This window comes from Neoarius graeffei, chromosome 27 (assembly GCF_027579695.1).
Source record: "Neoarius graeffei isolate fNeoGra1 chromosome 27, fNeoGra1.pri, whole genome shotgun sequence".
Classification (NCBI taxonomy): domain Eukaryota; kingdom Metazoa; phylum Chordata; class Actinopteri; order Siluriformes; family Ariidae; genus Neoarius; species Neoarius graeffei.
In genome coordinates, this window is record NC_083595.1 from 29305354 (window position 1) to 29330545 (window position 25192).

Genomic DNA, 25192 nt, shown 5'->3' on the forward strand with positions numbered 1-25192 from the left:
TTCCTGCTGCTCCAGGGAATTACACCAGCAACCTTTTGGTTCCAAAGCCGGTTCTCTAACCATTAGGCTACGGCTTCCCTCTATAGAGGGCCTATTGATCTCTATCCATTTTGAGAATCACTTCTATAAAAGACATGAGGTTGATTCATGACGTTTGTCTGTGATAATTCTTTACTGCAGTATGTGGCGTTCTGTTACCCCCTGGTAGTTATAATCACAACATACAACAGCTAACAAAGTACTCTTCATTCAGTTTGTATATACACAGTAGCTAAGTCTCGTGTTTCATTCATTCTCTTATAAAAATGAACATAAGTGGGAACAAGGCAAACCAATTTACACTATGTATTAACTTTGACAGTTTTGTCTGTTGTAGGCTTGACTTATAGAAATGCACCCCAAAGATACTGGAACACCTGATGATAAATTTTAATTTTATTTGTCCAAGATAGCCATTACAGTATGTTTATAAATTCATGAAATGCATGACTGGTTAGGTAGTAATAATTCTAAAATAAAACTTAGACGACATTAAGTCACTTTATTGATGGAGAGAGTAAGGAGTAAAGCTCCTTTTCTCATGGGTTCTGGTCATTCTTGTCACATTTCAGCATGATTTTGATCCCAGTGCCCTGCCTATTTGTCTCAAATGCTTGCATAGCTTGCTCCAGTGGAAAGCGGTGTGACACCAGTGGCTTTACATTCACACGGTTAGAAGCCAGCATAGAAATAGCCATAGGCCACCTGGACAAAGAACAAAAAAACCAAACATATAAGGTGTATTATGTAAAATTTGTGGGAAAAAATGGGTTAAATGGTGGGAGTTGAACAAGATTTGAATGATTTTTTTTTACTCATTGAGATTAGCCCATTTCCACAAAATACAACTAGAATAAGCATGCTAACTAGAGTTTTCATTAATCCTCTGACATTCAACTGCTTGAAAGCCAAGTGACAATTCTATAAACATGCAACTTTTCCTCATAATGATTTGTGAAGGAGCATCGTGGGTATGTCTATAAAATGACTGACAAGAGGCCAATCCAAACACAAAGAAACTTGCTGGACCAAAAGGCAGGTTTCCAAACTGTCCCCCCATGTATGTGATACATTATGGAAATGTTGTATACTGTTTAACTCACGTGTTGCAGTACCGGAACACACCTCGGATGTCCACTTCTCTGATAGCAGCAGTAACGAGAGGCACTGTGTTCACTTTAGCACCAAGTCCAACCAAAGCAACTACACCTCCAGAGCACGTCGCCTGTACACACATAAAATACACACTTCCTCAGTGTGCATCCAGCATCAACAAAAAACAAGCCTCTCTGAAAGTCTCATCTCATCTCATTATCTTTAGCCACTTTATCCTGTTCTACAGGGTCACAGACAAGCTGGAGCCTATCCCAGCTGACTATGGGCGAAAGGCGGGGTACACCCTGGACAAGTCACCAGGTCATCACAGGGCTCCTCTCTGAAAGTTTCTTCTTAAATGTCCTTGAATTTTTCCATGCCATTGTCAATCATTAAGATATTCCTTAATTCCTGGTGTACTACTTGTGCATCTCAAAAAATTAGAATATTGTGAAAAAGTTATTTTTTTAATAATTTAATCCAAAAAGGTAAACTTTCATATATTCTATATTCATTACATGTAAAGTGAAATATTTCAAGCCTTTTTGTTTAACTTTTGATGATTATGGCTTTTAGCTCATGAGAATCAGAAATCTAGTATCTCATTGTTAGAATATTTCATTAAGAGTTTGAGTAAAACAGTATAAATACCGTGTATCTCTCGGCGTAGTTCAGTACATGCAACCACAATCACGGGGAAGACTGCTGACTTGACAGTTGTCCAGAAGATGATCACTGACACCCTCCACAAGGATGGTAAGCCATATAAGGTCATTGCTGAAAAGGCTGGCTGGAAAAGGTATACAAGCAACAGAGATGACTGCAGCCTTGAGAGGCTTGTCAAGAAAAGTCAATTCAAGAACTTGGGAAAGCTGCACAAGGAGTGGGCTGAGACTGGTGTCAGTGCATCTGTTAGGACTAGGACTGTTTTGGCCTCTAGAGGCCGCTGTTATTTCCTTTTCATGTCGTGTTTATTTTGGCCTCTAGAGGCCGCCACTGTTCCTGTGTTTTGTGTTTGTGTTAATTGCCTAATTATCTTCACCTGTGTCCTTAATTAGTTTGTCTATTTATACCCCTGAGTTCAGTCCTCTTGTCACGGAGTCTTTGTGCTGTTATGTTTATCTCCAGTTTCCTTTGTACTGTGTTTTTTGATCTTCTTAGCTTTTGAATTTTTGCACTTTGCTTTTCTTTTGGATTATACTCTTTGGTTTTTTTTTGTCTTTTGTTTTGCCCTGTATATAGTGTATATAGTTTAAATAAACCTTTTGATTCTTTTTCTACTTCCGCCTCACGCCTCTGCATTTGAGTCATCCCCCTGGTGGCCTAGTGGGGGTTTGCTGGATTATCACACCAACGAACCAGGTTCGAATCCCAGCAAAACCCTAACAGAAAGACTCCGTCATGACCGACTCAGCAGAGGCTGCTTCAACTGTCTACCCGGCCAACCTTCAGGGAATTATGGCAGCTTTGACACGCTTCGGAGCGACCATGGACGCTCATGGACGTACGCTCACCAGCCAACGTGAGGCCCTCGCTCGCCACGAGGAACTGCTTCAGCAAATTGGGAAAACCCTGGCACAGCTGACATCTCTGCCTGCATCTCCTGCTCCTGATCCAGCTCCCACTCCTGCTCCAGTGCCTCCTGCAATGCTGCCTTCTTCACCTCGCGAACCCAGCCTTCCTGCACCACAGAGGTATGACGGCAAGCACAGTGAGTGCCGAGAGTTCCTTACCCAGTGTCAACTCACCTTTGAGCTTCAGCCTACCACCTACACTACGGATCGCCGCAAGATTGCCTTTGTGATCACCTTATTAGCTGGTAAGGCGCGAGCCTGGGCTACTGCTATCTGGCAAAGACAGGGACCTGAGTGCTTTGATTTCCAGCTGTTTTCTGAAGAGATGCTTCGGGTCTTCGATCAGGCAGACATCAGTACCGACGCAGCCCGAAAGCTCATGTCCATCCGGCAAGGAGGAAGCGTCGCAGATTACGCCATCTCGTTCCGAACACTCGCAGCAGTAAGTGGATGGAACGAGACTGCCCTGGTGTCAGCCTTCCACCATGGTCTGTCTGACCCCATCAAGGACGGTCTGGCCTCTATTGGATGCCCAAGTGACCTCGAAACCCTCATCTCACATGCTATTCGTCTGGACAACAGGATGAGAGAACGCCACCAAGCCTTGAGCCCCCCCAGCCTCCCTACCTCTACCTGGAGACCGTCTACCTCCTTCAGTGACTGTCCAGAACCCATGCAAGTGGGTCGTACTCACCTCTCCGCATCTGAGAGGGAGCGCAGAAGGAGGGACAAGTGCTGCATCTACTGTGGCAAGCCTGGTCACTTCCGAGCATCATGTCCCGAACTCTTGGGAAAAGGACCGCCCCGTCCAGCCGAGGGAGGGTTGTGACGGGGCCTACCCTCTCTCCCGGACTCCCTGGCCAAGGAATCTACATCCCGGTCTCCATCTCCTGGGGTGAGTCTGTCCACTCTTGTCAAGCTTTGATAGACTCAGGGGCGGCTGGGAACTTTATGGATATTCACTTCGCCCAAAGCATCAATATTCCGACTGCACCTCTTGAAGTCCCACTGTCTGTGTCTGCCCTCGATGGCCAAGCGTTAGGTGATGGAAGAGTCACCCAAGTTACTTCTCCAGTTTTCCTCCAGTCTCAAGGTCACAAGGAAGAAATATCCCTGCACCTGATTCCTTCACCTGAGTTCCCAGTTATTCTAGGCCTTCCTTGGCTTACTCGCCACAACCCTCGCATAGACTGGGTAACAAGCCAGGTTGTGGAATGGGGCCCTGCATGCCATGCCTCTTGTCTGCTCTCTAGCTCTCCTGTGTCTCCTGCCGAGCCCCCTGATCTCACCGAGTTATCTCAAGTTCCCACAGAGTACTGGGATCTCAAGGAGGTATTCAGCAAGAGCAGGGCCGCCGTTCTTCCTCCGCACCGGGCCTACGACTGTGCCATCGACTTGCTCCCTGGGACTACCCCTCCTCGTGGCAGACTGTTTTCACTCTCTCAGCCAGAACGCAAGGCCATGGAGGAATACCTCAAAGATGCCCTGGTCTCTGGGTTTATTCGACCCTCCACTTCACCTGCTGGAGCCGGCTTCTTCTTTGTTGGCAAGAAGGATGGGGGGCTCCGACCATGTATTGATTACAGGGGCCTGAATAAGATCACTGTGCGCAACCGATATCCCCTTCCGCTGATGTCCACAGCTTTCGACCTGCTCCAAGGCGCCACCGTCTTCACCAAGTTGGACCTACGGAACGCATACCACCTCATCCGTATCCGACAGGGAGACGAGTGGAAGACTGCCTTTAACACCCCGTCTGGGCACTACGAATACCAGGTGATGCCCTTCGGACTCACCAACGCACCAGCTGTTTTTCAGGCCCTAATCAACGACGTCTTAAGGGACATGATTAACCTATACGTTTTTGTCTACCTCGACGACATCCTTATCTTTTCCAAGACCATGCAGGAGCACCGCCACCATGTCCGCCAGGTTCTCCAGAGGCTGCTACAGAACAATCTGTTCGCCAAGGCCCAGAAATGCGAATTTCATGTTCCCGAGGTCTCCTTTCTGGGATTTATTGTACGGACAGGCCAACTCCAAATGGACCCTGCCAAGACCCTGGCCGTCCGGGATTGGCCTACTCCCAAGTCCGTTAAGGAGGTTCAGCGGTTCTTAGGATTCGCTAACTTCTACCGCAAGTTCATCAGGAACTTCAGTTCTGTGGCAGCACCCATGTCAGACCTCACCAAAGGGACAGGTGGATCTTATGGCTGGTCTCCTCAGGCAGAAAAGGCGTTCAAAGACCTCAAGGACCGCTTCTGCACGGCACCTATTCTGGTTCTCCCGGACACCTCCCAACCATTCATCGTGGAGGTGGACGCCTCGGACAGTGGTGTCGGCGCGGTGCTCTCTCAACGTTCGGAAGGAAAGCTGCACCCCTGCGCTTACTTCTCCCACTGCCTGAGTCCTGCTGAGTCCCGGTACGATGTGGGGGATCGAGAACTGCTAGCGGTCAAACTGGCCCTTGAGGAGTGGAGGCACTGGCTGGAGGGAGCACAACATCCATTCCTGGTTTGGACTGACCACAAGAACCTGGAGTACCTCCAGCAAGCCAAGAGACTGAACCCTCGACAGGCTAGGTGGGCCCTGTTTTTCAGTCGGTTTGACTTCACCCTCTCATACCGCCCCGGCTCCAAGAACACCAAACCTGACGCACTGTCCAGACTGTTCTCTGCCACTAACAGGGAGAATGAAGTCGGGCCTATTATCCCTGTGTCCCGGATTGTGGCCCCTGTCCGCTGGGGTATTGAGGAGGCTGTCCGACGAGCCCAACGCCAGGACCCCGGTCCTGGGACGGGGCCACCAGGCCTCTTGTACGTCCCACATCAAGCCCGGGCCAAGGTTCTCCAGTGGGGTCACTCTTCCCCTCTCACCGCCCACCCGGGAGCTCGGAGGACCCTGGACTTCCTGAAAAGACGCTTCTGGTGGCCTAACATGGAGAAGGAAGTAAGGTCATTTGTCCTGTCCTGTGAGGTTTGCACCAGAACCAAGAACCCACGACAGCGTCCCCAGGGTCTCCTGCATCCTCTGACCATTCCCCGGCGTCCCTGGTCCCACGTGGCAGTCGACTTTATCACGGGTCTCCCTGAGTCACAAGGTAACACGGTCATTTTGGTCTTAGTTGACAGATTCTCCAAGGCCTGCCGCTTCATACCACTGTGCAAACTCCCCTCTGCTCTTGAAACTGCGAAACTTTTGTTTAATCATGTCTTCCGAGTCTTTGGTCTTCCACAGGACATCGTCTCAGACCGAGGGCCCCAGTTCTCCTCCCGAGTGTGGCACGGGTTCTGCAAGGTCATCGGAGCCACTGCCAGCCTCTCCTCTGGGTTTCACCCACAGTCCAATGGTCAGACGGAGAGGCTCAACCAGGACCTGGAAACCACCCTGCGAGGCCTGGCTATGGATAACCCGACATCGTGGAGCACCTGGCTGCCATGGGCGGAGTACGCCCACAACACCCTGCAGTCATCGGCCACCAAGCTGTCGCCATTCCAGTGCCAATTCGGGTTCCAGCCACCTCTGTTCCCGGACCAGGAGGAGGACGCGGGGGTGCCCTCGGTCAACCAATATGTGAGACGGTGTCGCAAGACCTGGAGCAAGGTCAGGAAGACCCTCATACAGACCTCCAGAACCAACCAGACTCAGGCCAACCGCCATAGAAGACCTGCACACGCTTTCTGCCCTGGGCAGCGTGTTTGGCTGTCCACTAAGGACCTTCCACTGCGGGTGGAGAACCGCAAGCTTGCTCCTCGCTACATTGGCCCCTTCAAGGTGGTGCGCAGGGTGAACCCTGTCTCCTACCGGCTCCAGTTGCCCCGGACTCTGAGGATCAACCCCACTTTCCATGTTTCCCTGTTACGGCCCATACTGACGTCTACGTATGCCCCTGCCCCTAGGAACCCCCCACCCCCCCGCATCTTCCAGGGGCAGACTGTGTTCACTGTGAATCGCCTGCTTGACTCCCGCCGGGTCCGCGGCGGGTTGCAATATCTGGTGGACTGGGAGGGCTATGGTCCTGAGGAGCGCTGCTGGGTTCCTGCTCGGGATGTCCTTGATAAAGAACTATGTCGGGACTTCCATTCGGCCCATCCGGATCGCCCTGGGAACGTCAGGAGACGCTCCTAGAGGGGGGGGTCCTGTTAGGACTAGGACTGTTTTGGCCTCTAGAGGCCGCTGTTATTTCCTTTTCATGTCGTGTTTATTTTGGCCTCTAGAGGCCGCCATTGTTCCTGTGTTTTGTGTTTGTGTTAATTGCCTAATTATCTTCACCTGTGTCCTTAATTAGTTTGTCTATTTATACCCCTGAGTTCAGTCCTCTTGTCACGGAGTCTTTGTGCTGTTATGTTTATCTCCAGTTTCCTTTGTACTGTGTTTTTTGATCTTCTTAGCTTTTGAATTTTTGCACTTTGCTTTTCTTTTGGATTATACTCTTTGGTTTTTTTTTGTCTTTTGTTTTGCCCTGTATATAGTGTATATAGTTTAAATAAACCTTTTGATTCTTTTTCTACTTCTGCCTCACGCCTCTGCATTTGAGTCATCCCCCTGGTGGCCTAGTGGGGGTTTGCTGGATTATCACACCAACGAACCAGGTTTGAATCCCAGCAAAACCCTAACAGCATCAAGAGCCACCACACACAGGCATCTTTAGGAAAGGGGCTACAACTGTCACATTCTTAATATCAAGCCACTCCTGAACTAGAGACATCAGAAGTGTCTTACCTAGGCTAAGCAGAGAAAGAACTGGACTGTTGCTCAGTGGTCCAAAGTCCTCTTTTCAGATGAAAGTAAATTTTGCATTTCATTTGGAAATCAAGGTCCTCAAGTCTGGAGGAAGAGTGGAGAGGTATAGAGTCCAAGGTGTTCAAAGTTTAGTGTGAAGTTTCCACAGTCTGTGATGATTTGGGGTGTCATGTCATTTGCTGGTGTTGGTCCACTGCATTTTATCAAGTCCAAAGTCAATGCAGCCATCTACCAGGAGATTTTAGAACACTTCATGCTTCTATCTGCTGACAAGTTTTATGGAGATGCTGATTTCCTTTTCCAGCAGGACTTACAGCGTTTCTCAAAGTGTGGGGCGCAGAGGCATTGCAGGTGGGGCACGTGAAATCGGAAGATTTATTATTATTATTTATGTATTTATTTCTTTTGCATTCTTTATTTATGCCTTTCTGTTTTGCTTGTAAGTTACACTCGCTCAAAATGTGTTCAGTTATTGTCCTTGCTAAACGTGTTAAAGACCATTACATAGGAAACATCTGCACTCAACACCGGCCACCTTTCCTTTTTCATTCGCACTGACTATGCGTTGCTATGCGACTAACCATTGTTTATGTACCTCAGAAAGATTCTAGGGCGAAACGCGCGCTAGAATCTTCAAACCTGCATTCGTGCTAGCTGAGCCTGAGACATCAGGACTAGGCACGAAAATGGATAAGTTTGTTAAAAGGGCCACTAAAGTCGGGGATTTTACGGTGCCAATAGTGAAGGGGAAGGCAAGTACCAAATGCCAACCTAAAAGAAAATATGTTGAGTCCTACCTTGGCTTAGGACTCACAGTAGCTAACGTAGGTGATGAGGAGTGACCTTTATGTGTATTATGCCTGCGGCAACTGGCAGCCGACAGTATGCGGCCTAACAAATTGCGCAGACACTTGGAGACTGCACACCCCACTCACATTGATAAACCCGTAGCTTTTTTCAAATGAAAACTTGCGGGATACCGGCAGCAGGAAAAGGGAATGGTGAAAACTACGTCAGTTAATAGCAGGCACAGATGGCTTCATACAAAGTGGCATACCATATTGCCCAGTGCAAAAAGCCACATACAATAGCTGAGCAACTCATTCTCCCTGCTGCTATTGATATGGTATCAGTTATGATTGATGAGAAAAGCGCTTCCAAATTAAAATCAATCCCCCTGTCAAACGACACCGTTGCGAGACGAATTTCCGACATTTCTAATGATGTCGAATCCCAACTCATTGAACAACTGCAAGAAAGTCGCTTTGCTTTACAAGTGGATGAAGCAACAGACAGCAGTAAAACGTGCCTCTTCATTGCTTATGTCCGTTTCGTAAACGAGCTGTCACTAAATGAGGATTTGCTCTTTTGCAAACCTGTACCATCAACAGCCACGGCAGAGGAGCTGTTCAAGATTATGGACAACTACTTCAAAGAACAAGGGCTGAGGTGGGAAAATTGCTTGGGGTTCTGTTCTGATGGAGCGCAGACAATGGCAGGAAAAAGGAAGGGACTCCAGGCATTGATCAAAAGGGCCGCGCAAGATGCACAGTGGACGCACTGCATTCTACACAGGGAAGCGCTGGCCTCCAGACACCTCAGCCCCGAATTAAACGAGGTGTTGACAGCAGTTGTGGATGTGGTCAATTTTATCAAAACAAGACCCCTGAAAGCGCGACTCTTCTCCGCTATTTGTGAGGAGATGGGAGCAGACCATACCACTGTGCTGTTTCACAGCGAAGCAAGGTGGCTCTCCCGAGGCAAAGTCTTGTCGCGCATCTTTGAGCTTCGAACGGAGATCCGGGTATTTTTAGAAGAAGAGCGCAAGTATGAGGCAGCGGCCAAATTTGGCAATGAACTGCTTCTGATGAAACTGGCTTACCTCAGCGATGTATTTGCAAAGCTGAATGAATTAAATTTTCAGCTTCAGGGAAAAGACAAGCACCTACCTCACCTGGCTGACAAGATCACTGCTTTCATCCGAAAGCTGGAGGTATGGGGGAAGCGTGTTGATCAAGGACATACCGAAGTCTTCGAAAATCTCACTGAAGTCGCAGAGCGCATCGATTCTGGTGCCACCGCAGTGATCCCGTGTATACAGCAGCACATCATGGCATTGGGAGCATTCTTTAAAAAATACTTTCCCAACAGTGCTACACAATATGACTGGATAGTGGACCCATTTCATGCTGCAGGTATCTATCTATCTATCTATCTATCTATCTATCTATCTATCTATCTATCTATCTATCTATCTATCTATCTATCTGTCTGTCTGTCTGTCTGTCTGTCTGTCTGTCTTGTTAATGTGCAATAGCAAATAAAGTTTTTCATTTCTTTCTGCAGCACCAGCTGATTTTAGTTCTGCTGAAGAGGAACAACTGATTGAAATGACCTCTGACTCCACCCTGAGGTTAAGATTTACATCTCAGGCACTCAGTCAATTTTGGCTGGAAGTTGAAAGCCAGTACCCACTCATTGGGCAGAGAGCTGTGGGCATTCTTCTTCCCTTTGCCACATCTTATCTCTGTGAGATTGGTTTTTCAGCAGTTGCTTCACTAAAAACAAAGTACAGATCTCAGCTTGACATTGAGCATGACTTGAGAGTGGCAGTTTCAAGCATTCAACTCCGTTTCGAAAAAATCTGTAGCACAAAACAGGCCCATTGCAGTCACTAATGCTGTGAAGGCAGTCATTTGTTCACCTGCCTCTGCCCTGCCTCTTTGTAAATTTTAAAAAGTGACAAACTTAAGCACAATTTATTTAATTTGCCCAATTTTCTATATAATTTTTTTATTTTTAAACATTGTTCTTAATGTTGCTGGTGTTGAGAGAACTAGATAGAAATTTCATCTCATCATCTCTAGCCACTTCATCCTTCTACAGGATTGCAGGCAAGCTGGAGCCTATCCCAGCTGACTACAGGCGAAAGGCGGGGTACACCCTGGACAAGTCGCCAGGTCATCACAGGGCCGACACACAGACACAGACAACCATTCACACTCACATTCACACCTACGGTCAATTTAGAGTCACCAGTTAACCTAACCTGCATGTCTTTGGACTGTGGGGGAAACTGGAGCACCCGGAGGAAACCCACGCGGACACGGGGAGAACATGCAAACTCCGCACAGAAAGGCCCTTGCCGGCCACAGGGCTCGAACCCGGACCTTCTTGCTGTGAGGCGACAGTGCTAAACACTACACCACCGTGCCGCCCAGATAGAAATTTATGTTACTTAAATAAATTTTGAAAAATTGTGAACTTGAGTTATTTTTAACATTTTTATTTTGAACATATTGAATGTATCTGATATTGTTATACAATAGAAATTGCTACAAATTGATGTTACCTCAATAAATTGAAAAATATGAACTTGTGTATTTTTTTTTTTACCATTTTGTTGGTATGATATGGGACAAGTGGGGCACAGAAAAATCCCCTTCTTCTGAGGTGGGGAATGATAGAAAAAGTTTGAGAAGCACTGATTAGCACCTGCCCACAGTGCCAAAACTACTACCAAATGGTTTCCTGATCATGATATTGTGTTTGATTGGCCAGCCAACTCAGTGGACCTGAACCCCATAGAGAATCTATGGGGTATTGTCAAGAGGAAGATGAGAAACACCCAATCCAAAAATACAAATGAGCTGAAGGCTGCTATCAAAGTAACCTGGGCTTCAAGCTGATTGCCTCCATGCCACACTGCACTGACGCAGTAATTCATGGTAAAGGAGTCTGAACCAAGTACTGAGTGTATAAATGAACATACTTTTCAAAAGTGAGACATTTCTGTATTGTAAATCCTTTTTTGATTGGTCTTAGGCAATATTCTAATAATTTGAGATACTGGGTTTCTGATTTCCACGAGCTATAAGGCATCTCATCTCATTATCTCTAGCCGCTTTATCCTGTTCTACAGGGTCGCAGGCAAGCTGGAGCCTATCCCAGCTGACTATGGGCGAAAGGCAGGGTACACCCTGAACAAGTCACCAGGTCATCACAGGGCTGACACATAGACACAGACAACCATTCACACCTACGGTCAATTTAGAGTCACCAGTTAACCTAACCTGCATGTCTTTGGGGGAAACCGGAGCACCCGGAGGAAACCCACGTGGACAACATGCAAACTCCGCACAGAAGGGCCCTCGCCGGCCACGGGGCTCGAACCCGGACCTTCTTGCTGTGAGGCGACAGCACTAACCACTACACCACCGTGCCACCCTGCTATAAAGCATAATCATCAAAATTAAAAGAAAAAAGGCTTGAAATATTTCATTGTACATATAATGAATATAGAATATACTGTAGGAAAGTTTACCTTTTTGAATTAAATTACAAAAAAATAACTTTTTCATGATATTCTAATTTTTTGAGATGGGCTAATAAACCTGCTTTGTCATGACAACTGTCAAAAGCATGACATGAATACATTTAGACTGTCTTTAATAACAATTAATACATTAGCAAGATTCCTGTCAGGGTATAGGCACTTATAGATGCAGGTGCAGGGGAGAGTGGGTGCGTCGCAAACTGGAAGCCAAATTCAAATTGATAGACTGAAGACGTAGTCAGGGTCGGGCAAGGGTTGGTCGATGTGCAAACGGATTATCAGAGGACAGGCATGACATCAAAGTCGGGATATGAATGTAAACAAAGTTAAAGTCACAGGAAGTCAGGCACTATAACTATAAGGCTTAGTACAATCAGACACGAGGACACAGAATGATACTTCACAACTGAGGTGAGTGTTTGCTGAGCTTAAATAGAGGGGTGATTACTGGGATAATGGGAAACAGGTACGCTCCTAATACTCTGAAGAGGCAGGGCACTGTGGTGCTTGGGAGATGTACTCCAAAGCGGCCATGTTTGGATGCCACTCTGAACTTAGACTTTCGGCACCATTACTGACAGAACCCTCCTGAGGCGCTTACTCTGGGAGCGATCTCCTTTCTGGGGCAACCTCTTCTCCTGTGTGCTGGTTTGTCAGGGTGTTCAGTATGGAGTTCCTGGGTGAGTAGTGGGTTGAGAATGTCCTTAGCATTTACCCAGCTACGTTCCTCCTGGCCATATCCCTGCCAGTCCACAAGATATTCTAAGTGTCTTTGCCTACGAAGGGAGCTGAAAATTTTGTGAACTTGATATACTGGATCCCCTTCAACTTCTAGGGGAGAAGGAGGTTTGCTGGTGGGAGTATTAGTTGCCAGGGGTCCTTGAATGGCAGGCTTTAGGCATGACACATGGAATGTGGGTGAAATATGGCAATGAAGTGGGAGCTCTAATTTAAAGGCTCTCTCATTGATTCTATGGAGGACCTTGAATGGGCCAATGTATCAGGCATGGAATCTTCGAAATGAGTTGGGATCTTGTCGGTCTCTAGTGGACACCCACACTCAGTCACCAGGAGAATAGTTGGGTATTTCCCCTCTGTGTCTGTCTGCATATCATTTGTACCTGTGGGCTACCTGTTCTAACCACTGATGAACTCCTTTCCATACTTGTTCACTTCTTTTGAACCATGAGTCATCTGCCAGGATCTGAGAGAGTGAATCGTCCCAAGGGAACAGAGGTGGCTGGTAACCAAGGATACATTGGAATGGTGTTAACTGGGTGGCCAAGTGTTTTAGAGAGTTCTGGGCATATTCTGCCCAAGGGATATATTATGCCCAATCTTTCTGGTTCTCCATACAAAACACTGAGGAAACACTCAATCTCCTGGTTGGTGTGTTCCATTTGGCTGTTGGACTGGGGATGGTACCCTGAGATTAAGCTGACTGACACCCCCAGGTTGTCCATGAACTTAGTCCAAACCCTGGATATGAACTGAGGACCCCAGTCACTAACAATGTCCTCAGGAAGGCCATGGTATCAGAAAACATGAGTGAATAAAAGTTCAGCAGTCTCAAAAGCTGTGGGCAGGCCTGGCAGGGGAACGACTTTTAGCACTTTAGAGAATCGGTCAAATGACTACCAGTATTCCCTTGTGACTTGGATAGATCAGTGATGAAACTGATGGCTATATGTCACCAGGGTCTTTGTGGTATGGGCAGTGGGCAGAATTTACCAGCTGGAGGAGCTGGAGGTACCTTGGCTTGGGCACAGGTGGAGCAGGAGGATACAAAAGTCATTGATCTCAGATGTCATGTTCTCCCACCAGTATTTGTTTTAGAGGAGCTGATAGGTACACTGACTGCTTGGATGTCCTGTGGCCAGGGATGCAGAAGCCCAAGTAATGGGTTTGCCTTGCAGTTGCAGAAGGTACATACATGAGACCAGGAAGGCAGACTTCAAGAGGGTTATGTGGCTGGGCCTGGGTTATCTCCTTGTCCACTTCCCATGTAATCACCTGGATAAAGCACTCTGGTGGTAAGATAAGAGTGGGTTCTGGATTGAGGTTGGAAGCAGTGTGGATTTATGGGAGGGCATTGGCCTTTGTGTTTTTGGAACCTGGATGAGAAGTGATGGAGAATCTGAATTGAGTAAAAGAATCGTGCCCATCTTGCTTGATGGGGATTTAGTCGCTTAGCTGTTTTCAGGTACTCAAGGTTTTTATGGTCTGTGAGGATGGCGAAGAGACATATTACCCCTTCTAGCCAGTGTCTCCATTCTTCGAGTGCTAGTTTTATAGCAAGGAGTTCCCAGTTACCAATATCATAGTTTTGTTCTGCTGAAGTAAGTTTTTTTTTTTAAAGAAAGCTATGGGGTGTAGCTTGGGCATTTCCCCAAAGCATTCTGACAACACTCCTTCCACTCCTGTCTCTGACACATCTACCTCTACAGTGAAGGGTATGTTCAGGTCTGGGTGTTCGAGAATGGGGCAAAAGTGAAAGCAGTCTTGAATTGTTTAAAGGCCTCCTCAGCAGCTTGGTTCCACTGGAGACACCTAGGACCCTTCTTGAGTAGAGCAGTGAGGGGTGAGGCTATCGTGCTGAAGCCCCTGATAAAACAACGATAGAAACTGGCAAACCACAGGAAACGTTGCAGTTCCTTGACCATCGTGGGATTGAGCCAGGCGGTGACTGCGGAGGCCATGCTGTTGTTCATGCTGACACCTTCTGCACTGATGGACCTGAGGAATGAGATCTGAGTAATGTGAAATTCACACTTTTCTGCTTAGATGTTCAGGGTATTCTCAAGGAGCTGGGTTAGCACTGATTTGACATGATTCAGGTGAACAACTTGGTTAGGGGAGTAAATCAGGAGGTCATCTATATTGGCAATGATGTAATGTCCCAACATGTCTCTGAGGATATTGTTTATCAAACACTGAAAAACACTGGGCATGCAAGAAAGGCCATAAGGCATGACACAATATTCGAAGTGCCCTGAAGTAATGCTAATGGCTGTCTTCCATTCATCTCCTTCATGGATTCTCACCAGATATGCACTTCTGAGATCTAACTTACGCTACGTTCACACTGCAAGGCTTAATGCTCAATTCCGATTTTTTTGTGAAATCCGATTTTTTTGTGAGGTCGTTCACATTAACAAATATATGCGACTTGTATGTGATCCTCAGTATGAACGAAAAGCGACCTAAAAGTGTTCCGCATGCGCACTGCAGGATACGACGACATCACACGCAGTGCGCATGGCCAGTGTTTACGGAAGTAAAACCGCCCGGTTGCGGTATGACTCATCCAATCTAGCTTGAATAGCTGCATCCCCCCAAATGGAAATCAGCTCCCTAACCTCTGCGTCCTTCCATTGAGAAGATTCAGAACCTTCACAGCCCGAAGCGTCCCTCGCATTGATGTCATGCGCAGGGGCGCAGATACGTTTTTTGAACTGCGGGGGACAAAAAACTGGGGGGGGGGGACAAAGCTGCCAGCAAACCAACCCCAACATGCCTGTCAAACTTGTTGTTAGTAACCATAGCAACCAAGCTCGAGCTCGCAACCTGTGCAGTCTGCGCAGCTCAACCAACCGAATATCAGTCTTTGTTTTGTTTTATGTGAGTTGTTGCAACTATATGTATACACTGCTGTGCACCTCAATAAACCGAATGGTAATTAGTCTTTTGATTTTTCCGTGAGGTTGGCCTTATGCAAAGAAAGACAGCATAGACGTTTTTTCCTCCCTATAAGTAGGGGGGACCGAACGAGGTGAATTTAAATATGACTCGTCCCACCCTCTATCTGCGCCCGTGATTATGTGCCATGTTGTTGTAACTTTTTTGAGAGACCCGCCGCCTACTTCAGCGCAGAATAGTGACGTTTGTGGCTTGTTGATGACGTGTAAGTCGGATGAATGCGACCTGGCGGTTCAGACTGAAGTCGCATATGAAAAGAACGGATAGGAATCGGAATTAGCACCACATATCCAAACGGCCTGGGTCGGATTTGAAAAAATCGGATCTGTGTCGTTCATATTGTCAATAAAAGATCGGATACAGGTCACATATGGGCAAAAAGATCGGATTTGAGTCACTTCAGCCTGCAGTGTGAACGTAGCCTTAGTGAACACACAGGCAGACTTTAATTGTTCCAGAGCCGAGGGTACTAGGGGAAGCGGATAAAGGTACTTGACTGTAATCTGGTTCAAACCTCTGTAATCTATGCAGGGGAGGAGCCACCCCTCTTTCTTTTCCACAAAAAAGAAGCTAGCAGAGGCTGGGGAAGTGGAAGGACAAATGCATCCTTGTTACAGCACTTCTTGAACATACTCCTCCATAGCAGCTTGCTTGGTGATAGAAAGGGGGTAGATGCGGTTACATGGAGGTGTAGTGCCAGGGAGGAGACTGCTCACACAATCCTAGGGTCAATGAGGGGAGAGACCTCTAGGTTTACCTTTACTGAACACTTCTTTTAGTTTGTGATAGCAGGCAGGGATATGTTTGATACCTCCAGGTGAAGGACTTTCGATGGATGTGGATGCCACAGAAAATGCATGGAAAATGCAGACATCTTTGAAAGCAGGAGGATGACCATTGTAAGATCTCTTGGTGTTGCCAGGATATTAAGGGATAATGAGTTTGAAGCCAGGGGCATGATTAGCTGTGTGAATGATGAACAGGGCAACGCTTTCTACATGAAGGGCTGCGTCCTGAATATCTAGCGGCAGGGTGTGAGTGGTGGGAAGCCCCTCCCCAATGGGACCACCATCAATGGCCTTAAGACTCATGGGTCGTTGGAGTTCTTCTGTGGGCAGATTGAATCTCTGGATGATCTCAAGACTGATAAAATTACCCTCTGCCCCCCGAGTCTATGAGTGCAGAGAGAACATGGGTCGAGTCTGCGAGCTTTAGTAGCAAGTGAATCTTAAGAGAATAAGGTGTAGAAGTAGGTTCGTAACTCAACGGACTAGTGGAATTAGATTCTTTGCAAGGGGGACCCTCCTGTCTAGGGTTAGGTGATCTGATTGGGCACGTAGCAAGAAGGTGACCATGGTCCCCACAGTAGAAGCACAACCCCTTGCGACACCTCCTCTCCCTCTCAGAACATGGCATGTGAGTGTGGGAGATTTCCACTGGCGTTGGGGGCTGTGGAGGTTGAGGAAGGGCTGGAGAGTGCCAAATTGAGGGTCTGGTCAAGAACAGATGATCCAGTCATATGGCCAGGTCAATGAGGGAGTTGAGAGTGAGTTGCTCATCACGACATGCCATCTGTCCAGGGTGTACCCTGCCTCTCGCCCAATGTCAGTTCGAATTGGCTCCAGCACACCCATGACCCACAGTGGACAATCAGTACAATGAATGATTATTATTATTATTATTATGTAACATGGTACAATTATTATTTTGATGTATGGTACTCACATAGATTGCTGTTTGGATGCTGCTTTCAGCACCAGTACACTCTATGGTGATGTGAGGCATGTTTCCCAACATGCCATCCACACGTTTAGCCATTTCCTGTGGTATATCGTCCCTCTTAACAGGAAGAATAAAGTCAGCTCCTAATTCTTTAGCCTTGGCTAACCGATCAGCAGAAAGGTCTGATGGTATAAGAAGGCATCGAATAAATAGATGGCATGTTTTTTTTCTGTTTGAGTTCATATCCAAGTTCTCATATTAATAGAACAGTAACAGTAAAAATAGTAATTTCTCAGGGGACTCTGAGGAGAATTATACACATAGTGAACAGTAAATTATTAGTTTACACAGAAACAAGAGCTTTAGCTCAGTCTTTCATCAGCTGTAATTCAAGATAGTGGAGATTTTCAGAGACACTGCAATGTTGTGTGATCTTACTGTTCACTTTATTTATCTTATCAGATACATCTTATCATAGAATATTTGCCTTCTATTCCAGCCTGACTGAAATAAATACATTTTATCATCCAAATGGCACAGGTTATGAGCACATGCACCTTACCACTTATAAGCACTTGAGAGGCTCCCATGGCTTTAGCTACCAACAGAGTGACCAGTCCGATCGGTCCTACAGGAAACAAAACAGAGGCTGTTTAAGCAATTGATCCATATTAGTGATACAATGTGCATTTGCTTTGAATAGTGGGAGAGTGCATCTCCTTTAAGCTTTTATATTGAACTGTATCATAAACAGAGATTGGCACTAATTCAATTCAGTTAAAAATAATTAAATCCCCAATTCAACAAAAAGAAATATATTGCGTGCTATGAGACAAATCAGAACTGTGTGGACTTCAGCACAAAACTTTTCCAGCAGAAAGGGGTATTAACCTGCTCCACAGATGAACACAGAGCTGCCCAGAGTAACGCCAGCTCTCCTGCATGCCTGAATCCCCACTGAGAGCGGCTCAACCAGAGCCCCTTCCTCATAACTCAAGTTATCAGGAAGTCTGCACACAGAAATGTAGATAATTACCTGAGGAGCACATCATCACAAAGCCTGACCTCTATTATTGCTATATTCCTGTGGCTCAGAATTTTAATAAGAGCAAAATGTGTCCAAAAGTTGAACATTTAAAAGACAAATGTAAAGTGCATGACATTTTTGGGAAACTGACTTGTAGCAGAAGTTGGCGTTATGTTTGTAGTATCTGCAGAGGTTCCCGTCATCAGGTGGTATGCCACAGCAGAACATAGTGGGGGATATGTTGTATCGGCCGGACTTGAGAAACTCATCCATTTCTCGAGGAACTCCAGGTTCAATTGCCACTCTGTCACCTAAATGTAAAACAAATGACAAAATACAGTCAGATCTGAAAGTATTTGTACAGTAACACAATTTTCTCTTTGTACACCACCACAATGGCCTTTAAAAGAACCAATTAAGCTATGACTGAAGTGTAGACTTTCAGCTTTGATTTTGGGGGGTTTAACAAAATATTGCGTTAACCATTGAGGAATTACAGCCATTTTTATGTAGTCCCTCAATTTTCATAGGCTCAAAAGTAATTGGACAATTGACTGATGAGCAGTTTCATGGCCAGGTGTGGCTCGTTTCCTTATTGTTTCATGACAGATTAATAATAATAATAATAATAATAATAATAATAATAATAATAAACTCTATTTGCCAGGTATGTGAACACACATGAGGACTTTGACTCCGGTTTCACTTAGCTCATAGTGCAAGGATGAATTAGTAAATATAAATATACAGTGTGCACAGAATGATGGTATGAGTGTGCAGATATTTCACAATTGATGTTACTGATATTTGAGTCCGGTTTTAGCTGTTCATCACAGAGACAGCCTGAGGGAAAAAAAACTGTTCTTGTGTCTGGTTGTTTTTGCATACAGTGTTCTGTAGCATCTCCCAGAGGGGAGAATTTAAACAGTTTGTGACCAGGGTGTGATGGATATGCAGAGATGTTATCTGCCTGTTTCCTGACTCTGGACAGGTACAGGTCTTGGCTGGAGGGCAGGCTGACACCAATAATTTTCTCTGCAGACCTTATTGTCCGTTGTGGTCTGTTCTTGTCCTGTTTGGTGACCGATCCAAACCAAACAGTGATGGAAGAGCAGAGAACAGACTGAATGATGGCAGTGTAGAATTGTGTCAGCAGCTCCTTAGACAGGTTGAGCTTCCTGAGCTGGCGCAGAAAGTACAACCTTTGCTGGGCCTTTTGATGATGGTGACTGTGTTGGTCTCCCACTTCAGGTCCCGGGAGATTGTGGAACCCAGAAACCTGAAGGTTTCAACAGCAGTCACAATGTTGTTGGTGATGGTGATGGGTGGCAGGGTGGGGGGGCTCCTCCTAAAGTCCACTGTCATCTCCACAGTTTTGAGTGTGTTCAGCTCCAGATTGTTTTGACCGCACCAACAGACCAGCTGTTCAACCTCCCGTCTGTATGCAGACTTGTCACCGTCTCGGATGAGACTGATGACCGTTGTGTCGTCTGCAAATTTCAGGAGTTTAACAGACAAGTCTCTTGAGGTGCAGTCGTTGGTGTAAAGGGAGAAGAGCAGTGGGGAGAGCACACACCCCTGGGGGGCGCCAGTGCTGATAGTCCAGGTGCTGGATGTGATGCTCCCCAGCCTCACCTGTTGCTTCCTGTCAGTCAGGAAGTTTATAATCCACTGACAGGTGGAGGAGGGCACAGTGAGCTGGGTGAGCTTGGTGTGAAGGATATCTGGAACGATGGCGTTGAATGCCAAACTGAAGTCCACGAACAGGATCCTGGCATACGTCCCTGCAGAGTCAAGCTATTGCAGGATGTAGTGCAGTCCCATATTGATTGCATCATCCGCTGACCTGTTTGCCCGGTAGGCAAACCGCAGGGGGTCCAGCAGGGGGTCTGTGATGTCCTTCAGGTGTGACAACACCAGTCTCTCAAAGGACTTCATGACTACAGATGTGAGGGCTACAGGCTACAGTAGTCATTCAGTCCTGTGATGGTGGTTTTCTTGGGAACCGGGATTATTGTGGAGCATTTGAAGCATGGCAGGACTTCACACAGCTCCAGGGATCTATTGAAGATCTGGGTGAAGATGGGGGCCAGCTGATCAGCACAGACCTTCAGACAGGAGGGTGACACACCGTCTGGGCCGGGTGCCTTCCTGATCTTTTGTCTGCGAAAAAGCTGACAAACGTCCTCTCCATAGATCTTGAGTGCTAGTGTGGGGTCAGAGGCGAGAGGAGGCAGAATAGCAGGGAGTGTAAATGAGTCTTTAATGTCTGAGTGTCATGGTCCTACCTGTGGGTTTCCTCTCGTCAGGTAACATCTCCACTCCTCTCCACTCAGCATTACTGGCCACGCCCACATACACTTCCTCTTATTAACTCTCAGTGGCTGTCATTGGCTGTTGCCCATCACCTGCTCCTCCTCTGTGTGTATTTAAGCTGCTGTCCTCCCTAGCTTCAGTGTCAGATTGTCTTCTAGACATCGACTCCATCAACTCTTCAGTCCTGGTAACCTGACCCTGCATTTCTGTCCCTTATCTTGCTACCTGATCTGTGACTCTGTGTTCCAGCCTGTTCCCTACTCCTGCCTGTTGTGCTGTCTTGTCTGTCTGCTGAGGAACTGCTCGCTGGGAGACTGCCTGAACACCTAGTGCTAGCAGCTTACAGCCTCACTACTCTGACTATGCCTGATCCTGTCTGATCTTTGAAGCTAAGCAGGGTTGAGTCTGGTCAGTGCTTGGATGGGAGACTGCAGACATCACCACCATGTTCCCATCAGCCATCCCTGCCTTTCAGTCCTCCTGCCACAGAACTTCACACATGCACATCCTCCCAACTCCCTTTCCCCTGTTATCAATAAAACTCAAACATTTAACTTGCACTCTTGGGTCCTTGTCTGTTTCTCCTGACAGAACGATCTGACCATCATGGACCCAGCGCCCTCCCCGACCAGTGTGGTGATGGAGCCTGAAGTGACTGCCCTGCAGCGACTGGAACATACAGAGGGAGAAATAAACCGGATGGCTGGTGACATTGCATCTCTGCGCCAGCTTGACCACCAACAATGACAGCAGTTCAAGCAACAGCTCCAACAGCAGCAGCTAACCCAGGTCCTGCAAGTTTTCACTAACCTCACCATTCCACCTGCTCTGGCTCCTGGTAATCCGGAACGTTTCAATGGTGACCCAAACCAGGTCCGGCCATTCCTGACCAGCTGCCGTATCCAGTTCTCTCTGCAGCCCAGGACCTTCTCGACGGGGGGAGCCAAGGTGGGGTATGTCATCACTCACCTGACCGGCCGGGCTCGGCTGTGGGGGACAGCTGAATTCGACCGGCAGACCCCGGCCTGTGCCTTCGCCGAGGAGATGTTAAAGGTGTTCGACCTGGGCTCATCAAGAACAGAGGTGTCACGAGCACTGATGAGTATCCGTCAGGGCAACCGGACAGTGGCAGACTACTCCATTGACTTCCGCACCCTGGCGAGGTGCAGTTCGTGGAACATGGCGGCGCTGGTGGACGCCTTCCTCCACAGTTTGGCGGACTACGTCAAGGACGAGCTCGTTTCCCATGAGCAACCCCTGACACTCGATGAGGCCATTGCCCTCGCTGTATGCATCGATCACCAGAGCTGCAGACGAGAAAAGGGGCGTCCTAGTCAACCTGCCACCTGCACTTGGGGTGAGTCTTCCGCTGCCCAGTTCCTGCCTGTCACGCCCCAAAGCCGACATAATCAGTCTGAGCCCATGGAGATCGGCCGTACCTCCCTCACCCCCGAGGAGCGACAGCGCCACCTAACCTCCATCCGTAAACCCCTGCTTCAGCTTCCCGACACCGCTTGTGCCCTGGCCGCCCTGGTGGATTCTGGAGCTGAAGCTAACATCATGGACACTGAGCTCGCACGGCAGCTGGGTGTGGGGTGCCACCATCTTACTCCACCCGTTCCTGTACGAGCGCTGGGTGGACATCGTCTCGGCACTGTAACACACATCACAGCCCCCCATGACAATGCTGCTGTCAGGTAACCACCAGGAGTCCATCCAATTCCACCTCCTACACTCACCCGGCCAACCACTCATCCTAGGATACCCGTGGCTCCGTCTACACAACCCCCAACTCGACTGGGAGACTGGCATCATACGAGAGCGGGGAAGGGGCTGCCATCAGACCTGCTTGAAGGGAGCCGTCCTGCCAACCAACCAGGAGACCACCAGCTTCCTGTCTGCTATCATCACCTGAGGGAGGTGTTCAACAAGTCCAAGGCCATGTCGTTGCCCCCACACCGACCATACGACTGCGCCATCGACCTCCTGCCAGGCACCGCACCCCCTAAGGGCCGTCTCTACTCCCTGTCAGCCCCGGAAAGAAAGGCCATGGAAGACTACATAAACGACTCTCTGGCTGCCGGCCTAATCCATCCATCGTCTTCTCCTGCCGGAGCTGGATTTTTCTTCGTGGGGAAGAAGGATGGTTTTCGCCCATGCATAGATTACCGGGGCTTGAACAACATTACGGTTAAGAACCACTACCCTCTGCCACTTCTCTCCTCTGCCTTTGAACTACTGCAAGGGGCCACAGTGTTCACCAAGCTAGATCTCCGGAACGCTTACCATCTGGTGCGAGTGACAGAAGGCGACGAATAGAAGAGTGTGTTCAACACCCCGACGGGACACTATGAATATCTGGTCATGCCATTCGGTCTCACCAATGCCCCAGCAGTGTTCCAAGTGCTGGTAAACGACATCCTCAGAGACATGCTCAACAAGTTCATTTTCGTTTACTTGGATGACATTTTGATCTTCTCTAAGACCCTGTCTGAACACACCCACCACGTCCAGTTGGTCCTGCGCCGCCTGCTTGAGAATTTGTTGTTTGTGAAAGCAGAGAAGTGCGAGTTCCACGCTCGGTCTGTCTCGTTCCTGGGATATGTGGTTACCGAGAGCAGCATACAAATAGACCCTGCGAAGGTGTCGGCAGTGACATCGTGGCCAGTTCCAGAGAGCTGTAAGAAGCTGCAGCAGTTCCTGGGGTTCGCCAACTTCTATAGGAGGTTCATCCGGGGCTACAGCACCGTGGCAGCCCCACTCACCGCAATGACCAGCATCAAACAGCCCTTCCAATGGACGGCAGCAGCTGACAAAGCCTTCGAAACCCTCAAGGTCCGTTTCACTTCAGCTCCCATCCTCCGGATGCCTGACGCCGAGTGGCAGTTTGTGGTGGAGGTAAATGCTTCGGATGTGGGAGTCGGGGCTGTGCTTTCCCAGCGGGCAGCTGAGGATGGAAAAATGCACCCCTGCGCCTTCTACTCCTGAAGACTGACCCCAGCAGAGAGCAATTACGACATCGGCAATCGCGAGCTACTGGCGGTCAAGCTCACCCTCGAGGAGTGGCGCCACTGGTTGGAGGGGTCTAAGGTTCCGTTTGTGGTCTGGACAGACCACAAAAACCTGGAATATATCCGGACAGCCAGGAGGCTAAACTCCCGCCAGCGCCGATGGTCACTATTCTTCACCCGCTTCAACTTTGTCCTTTCCTACCATCCTGGCTCCCGCAACATCAAACCGGATGCACTCTCCCGGATGTTTCAGAGGGATGAGGCTTCCAAGGAGGAATTAACACCCATCCTCCCAAGCCCCTGTGTCATTGCTGCCCTGACCTGGGACATCGAGGAGCAGGTTCGAGAGGCCATCAGGGACCAGCCAGGCCCCAGCACTTGCCCCTCCAACCGTCTCTATGTCCCAGCCGACCTGAGGTTTCAGGTGATTCAATGGGGACACGACTCCCACCTGGCCTGTCACCCCAGGGTCACACGCTCTCTCCATCTGCTGTCTCAGCGATTCTGGTGGCCGTCGATGAGGAGGGACATCCAGGATTTTGTGAGAGCCTGCCCCACTTGCAACCATCACAAGTCCCCCAGTCAGCCCCCAGCCGGGTTACTCCAGCCCCTGCCAGTACCCATGCGTCCCTGGTCCCATGTCTCCTTGGACTTTGTTACTGGTCTTCCTCCATCGGAAGGTAATACGGTCATCCTCACCATCGTGGACCGCTTCAGTAAGATGACCCACTTTCTGCCTCTCCCTAAACTGCCAACTGCTAAGAAGACTGCCCGGGTCATCTTAGAACACGTCTTTTGGGTCCACGGCCTGCCCAGGGATATCGTTTCCGACCGGGGCCCACAGTTCTCCGCCAGTTTCTGGAGGGAATTCTGCCACCTCCTCGGGGCCACTGCCAGTCTGTCGTCCGGATTTCACCCACAGTCAAATGGCCAAATGGAGCGCATGAATCAGGAACTGGAGAAGGCACTTAGGTGTGTGGCTTCGCGCAACCCCCAAGCCTGGGCTCAACATCTGCTCTGGGTGGAATATGCCCACAACTCCCTCACCAGCTCTGCCACCGGACTCTCCCTCTTCCAGTGTGTGTATGGGTATCAACCACCTCTGTTTACCAGCCAGGAGGGAGAAGCCACCTGCCCGTCTGCTCTCGCCTACGCCCGCCGCTGCCGCCGCACGTGAGCCCAGGCCTGCACCACACTCCTGAAGTCCAGTACCAGCTATGCTATTGGGGCTAACTGGCGGAGGACCCCGGCACCCGTTTACCATGTCGGCCAGAAGGTTTGGTTGTCGGCTCGAGATTTACCATTACGGGTGGAGTCACGCAAATTGGCGCCTCGCTACATCGGACCCTTTCCCGTACAGAAGGTCATCAGTCCCACGGCAGTTCGGCTGCTGCTGCCCAAGACCATGAGGATACATCCCACCTTCCACATCTCCAAACTCAAACCGGTGCACGAGAGCCCCCTGGTCCCGGCAACATCGCCACCTCCTTCTCCACGCTTCATTGATGGTGGACCAGTCTACATGGTCCGGCGACTGCTCCGCTCACGATGTAGGGGTAGGGGCATCCAATACTTGGTAGACTGGGACGGTTGTGGTCCTGAGGAGAGGGCATGGGTCCCTTCTGGAAGG

General features: G+C 48.5%; 1 protein-coding gene across 1 annotated transcript; it reads right to left on the reverse strand.

The window, feature by feature from the left end:
• Window positions 1-578: 578 nt before the first annotated feature.
• On the reverse strand, window positions 579-24826 carry LOC132875005 (sorbitol dehydrogenase-like). The gene is made up of 8 exons (XM_060911555.1): window positions 24673-24826; window positions 23884-24066; window positions 18387-18546; window positions 18100-18218; window positions 17771-17836; window positions 17212-17390; window positions 1143-1264; window positions 579-744 (listed from the first exon to the last, which is right to left on the reverse strand). The coding sequence occupies exons 1-8, from the start codon at window positions 24824-24826 to the stop codon at window positions 579-581; spliced, it is 1149 nt and encodes a 382-aa protein (XP_060767538.1).
• Window positions 24827-25192: the final 366 nt, after the last annotated feature.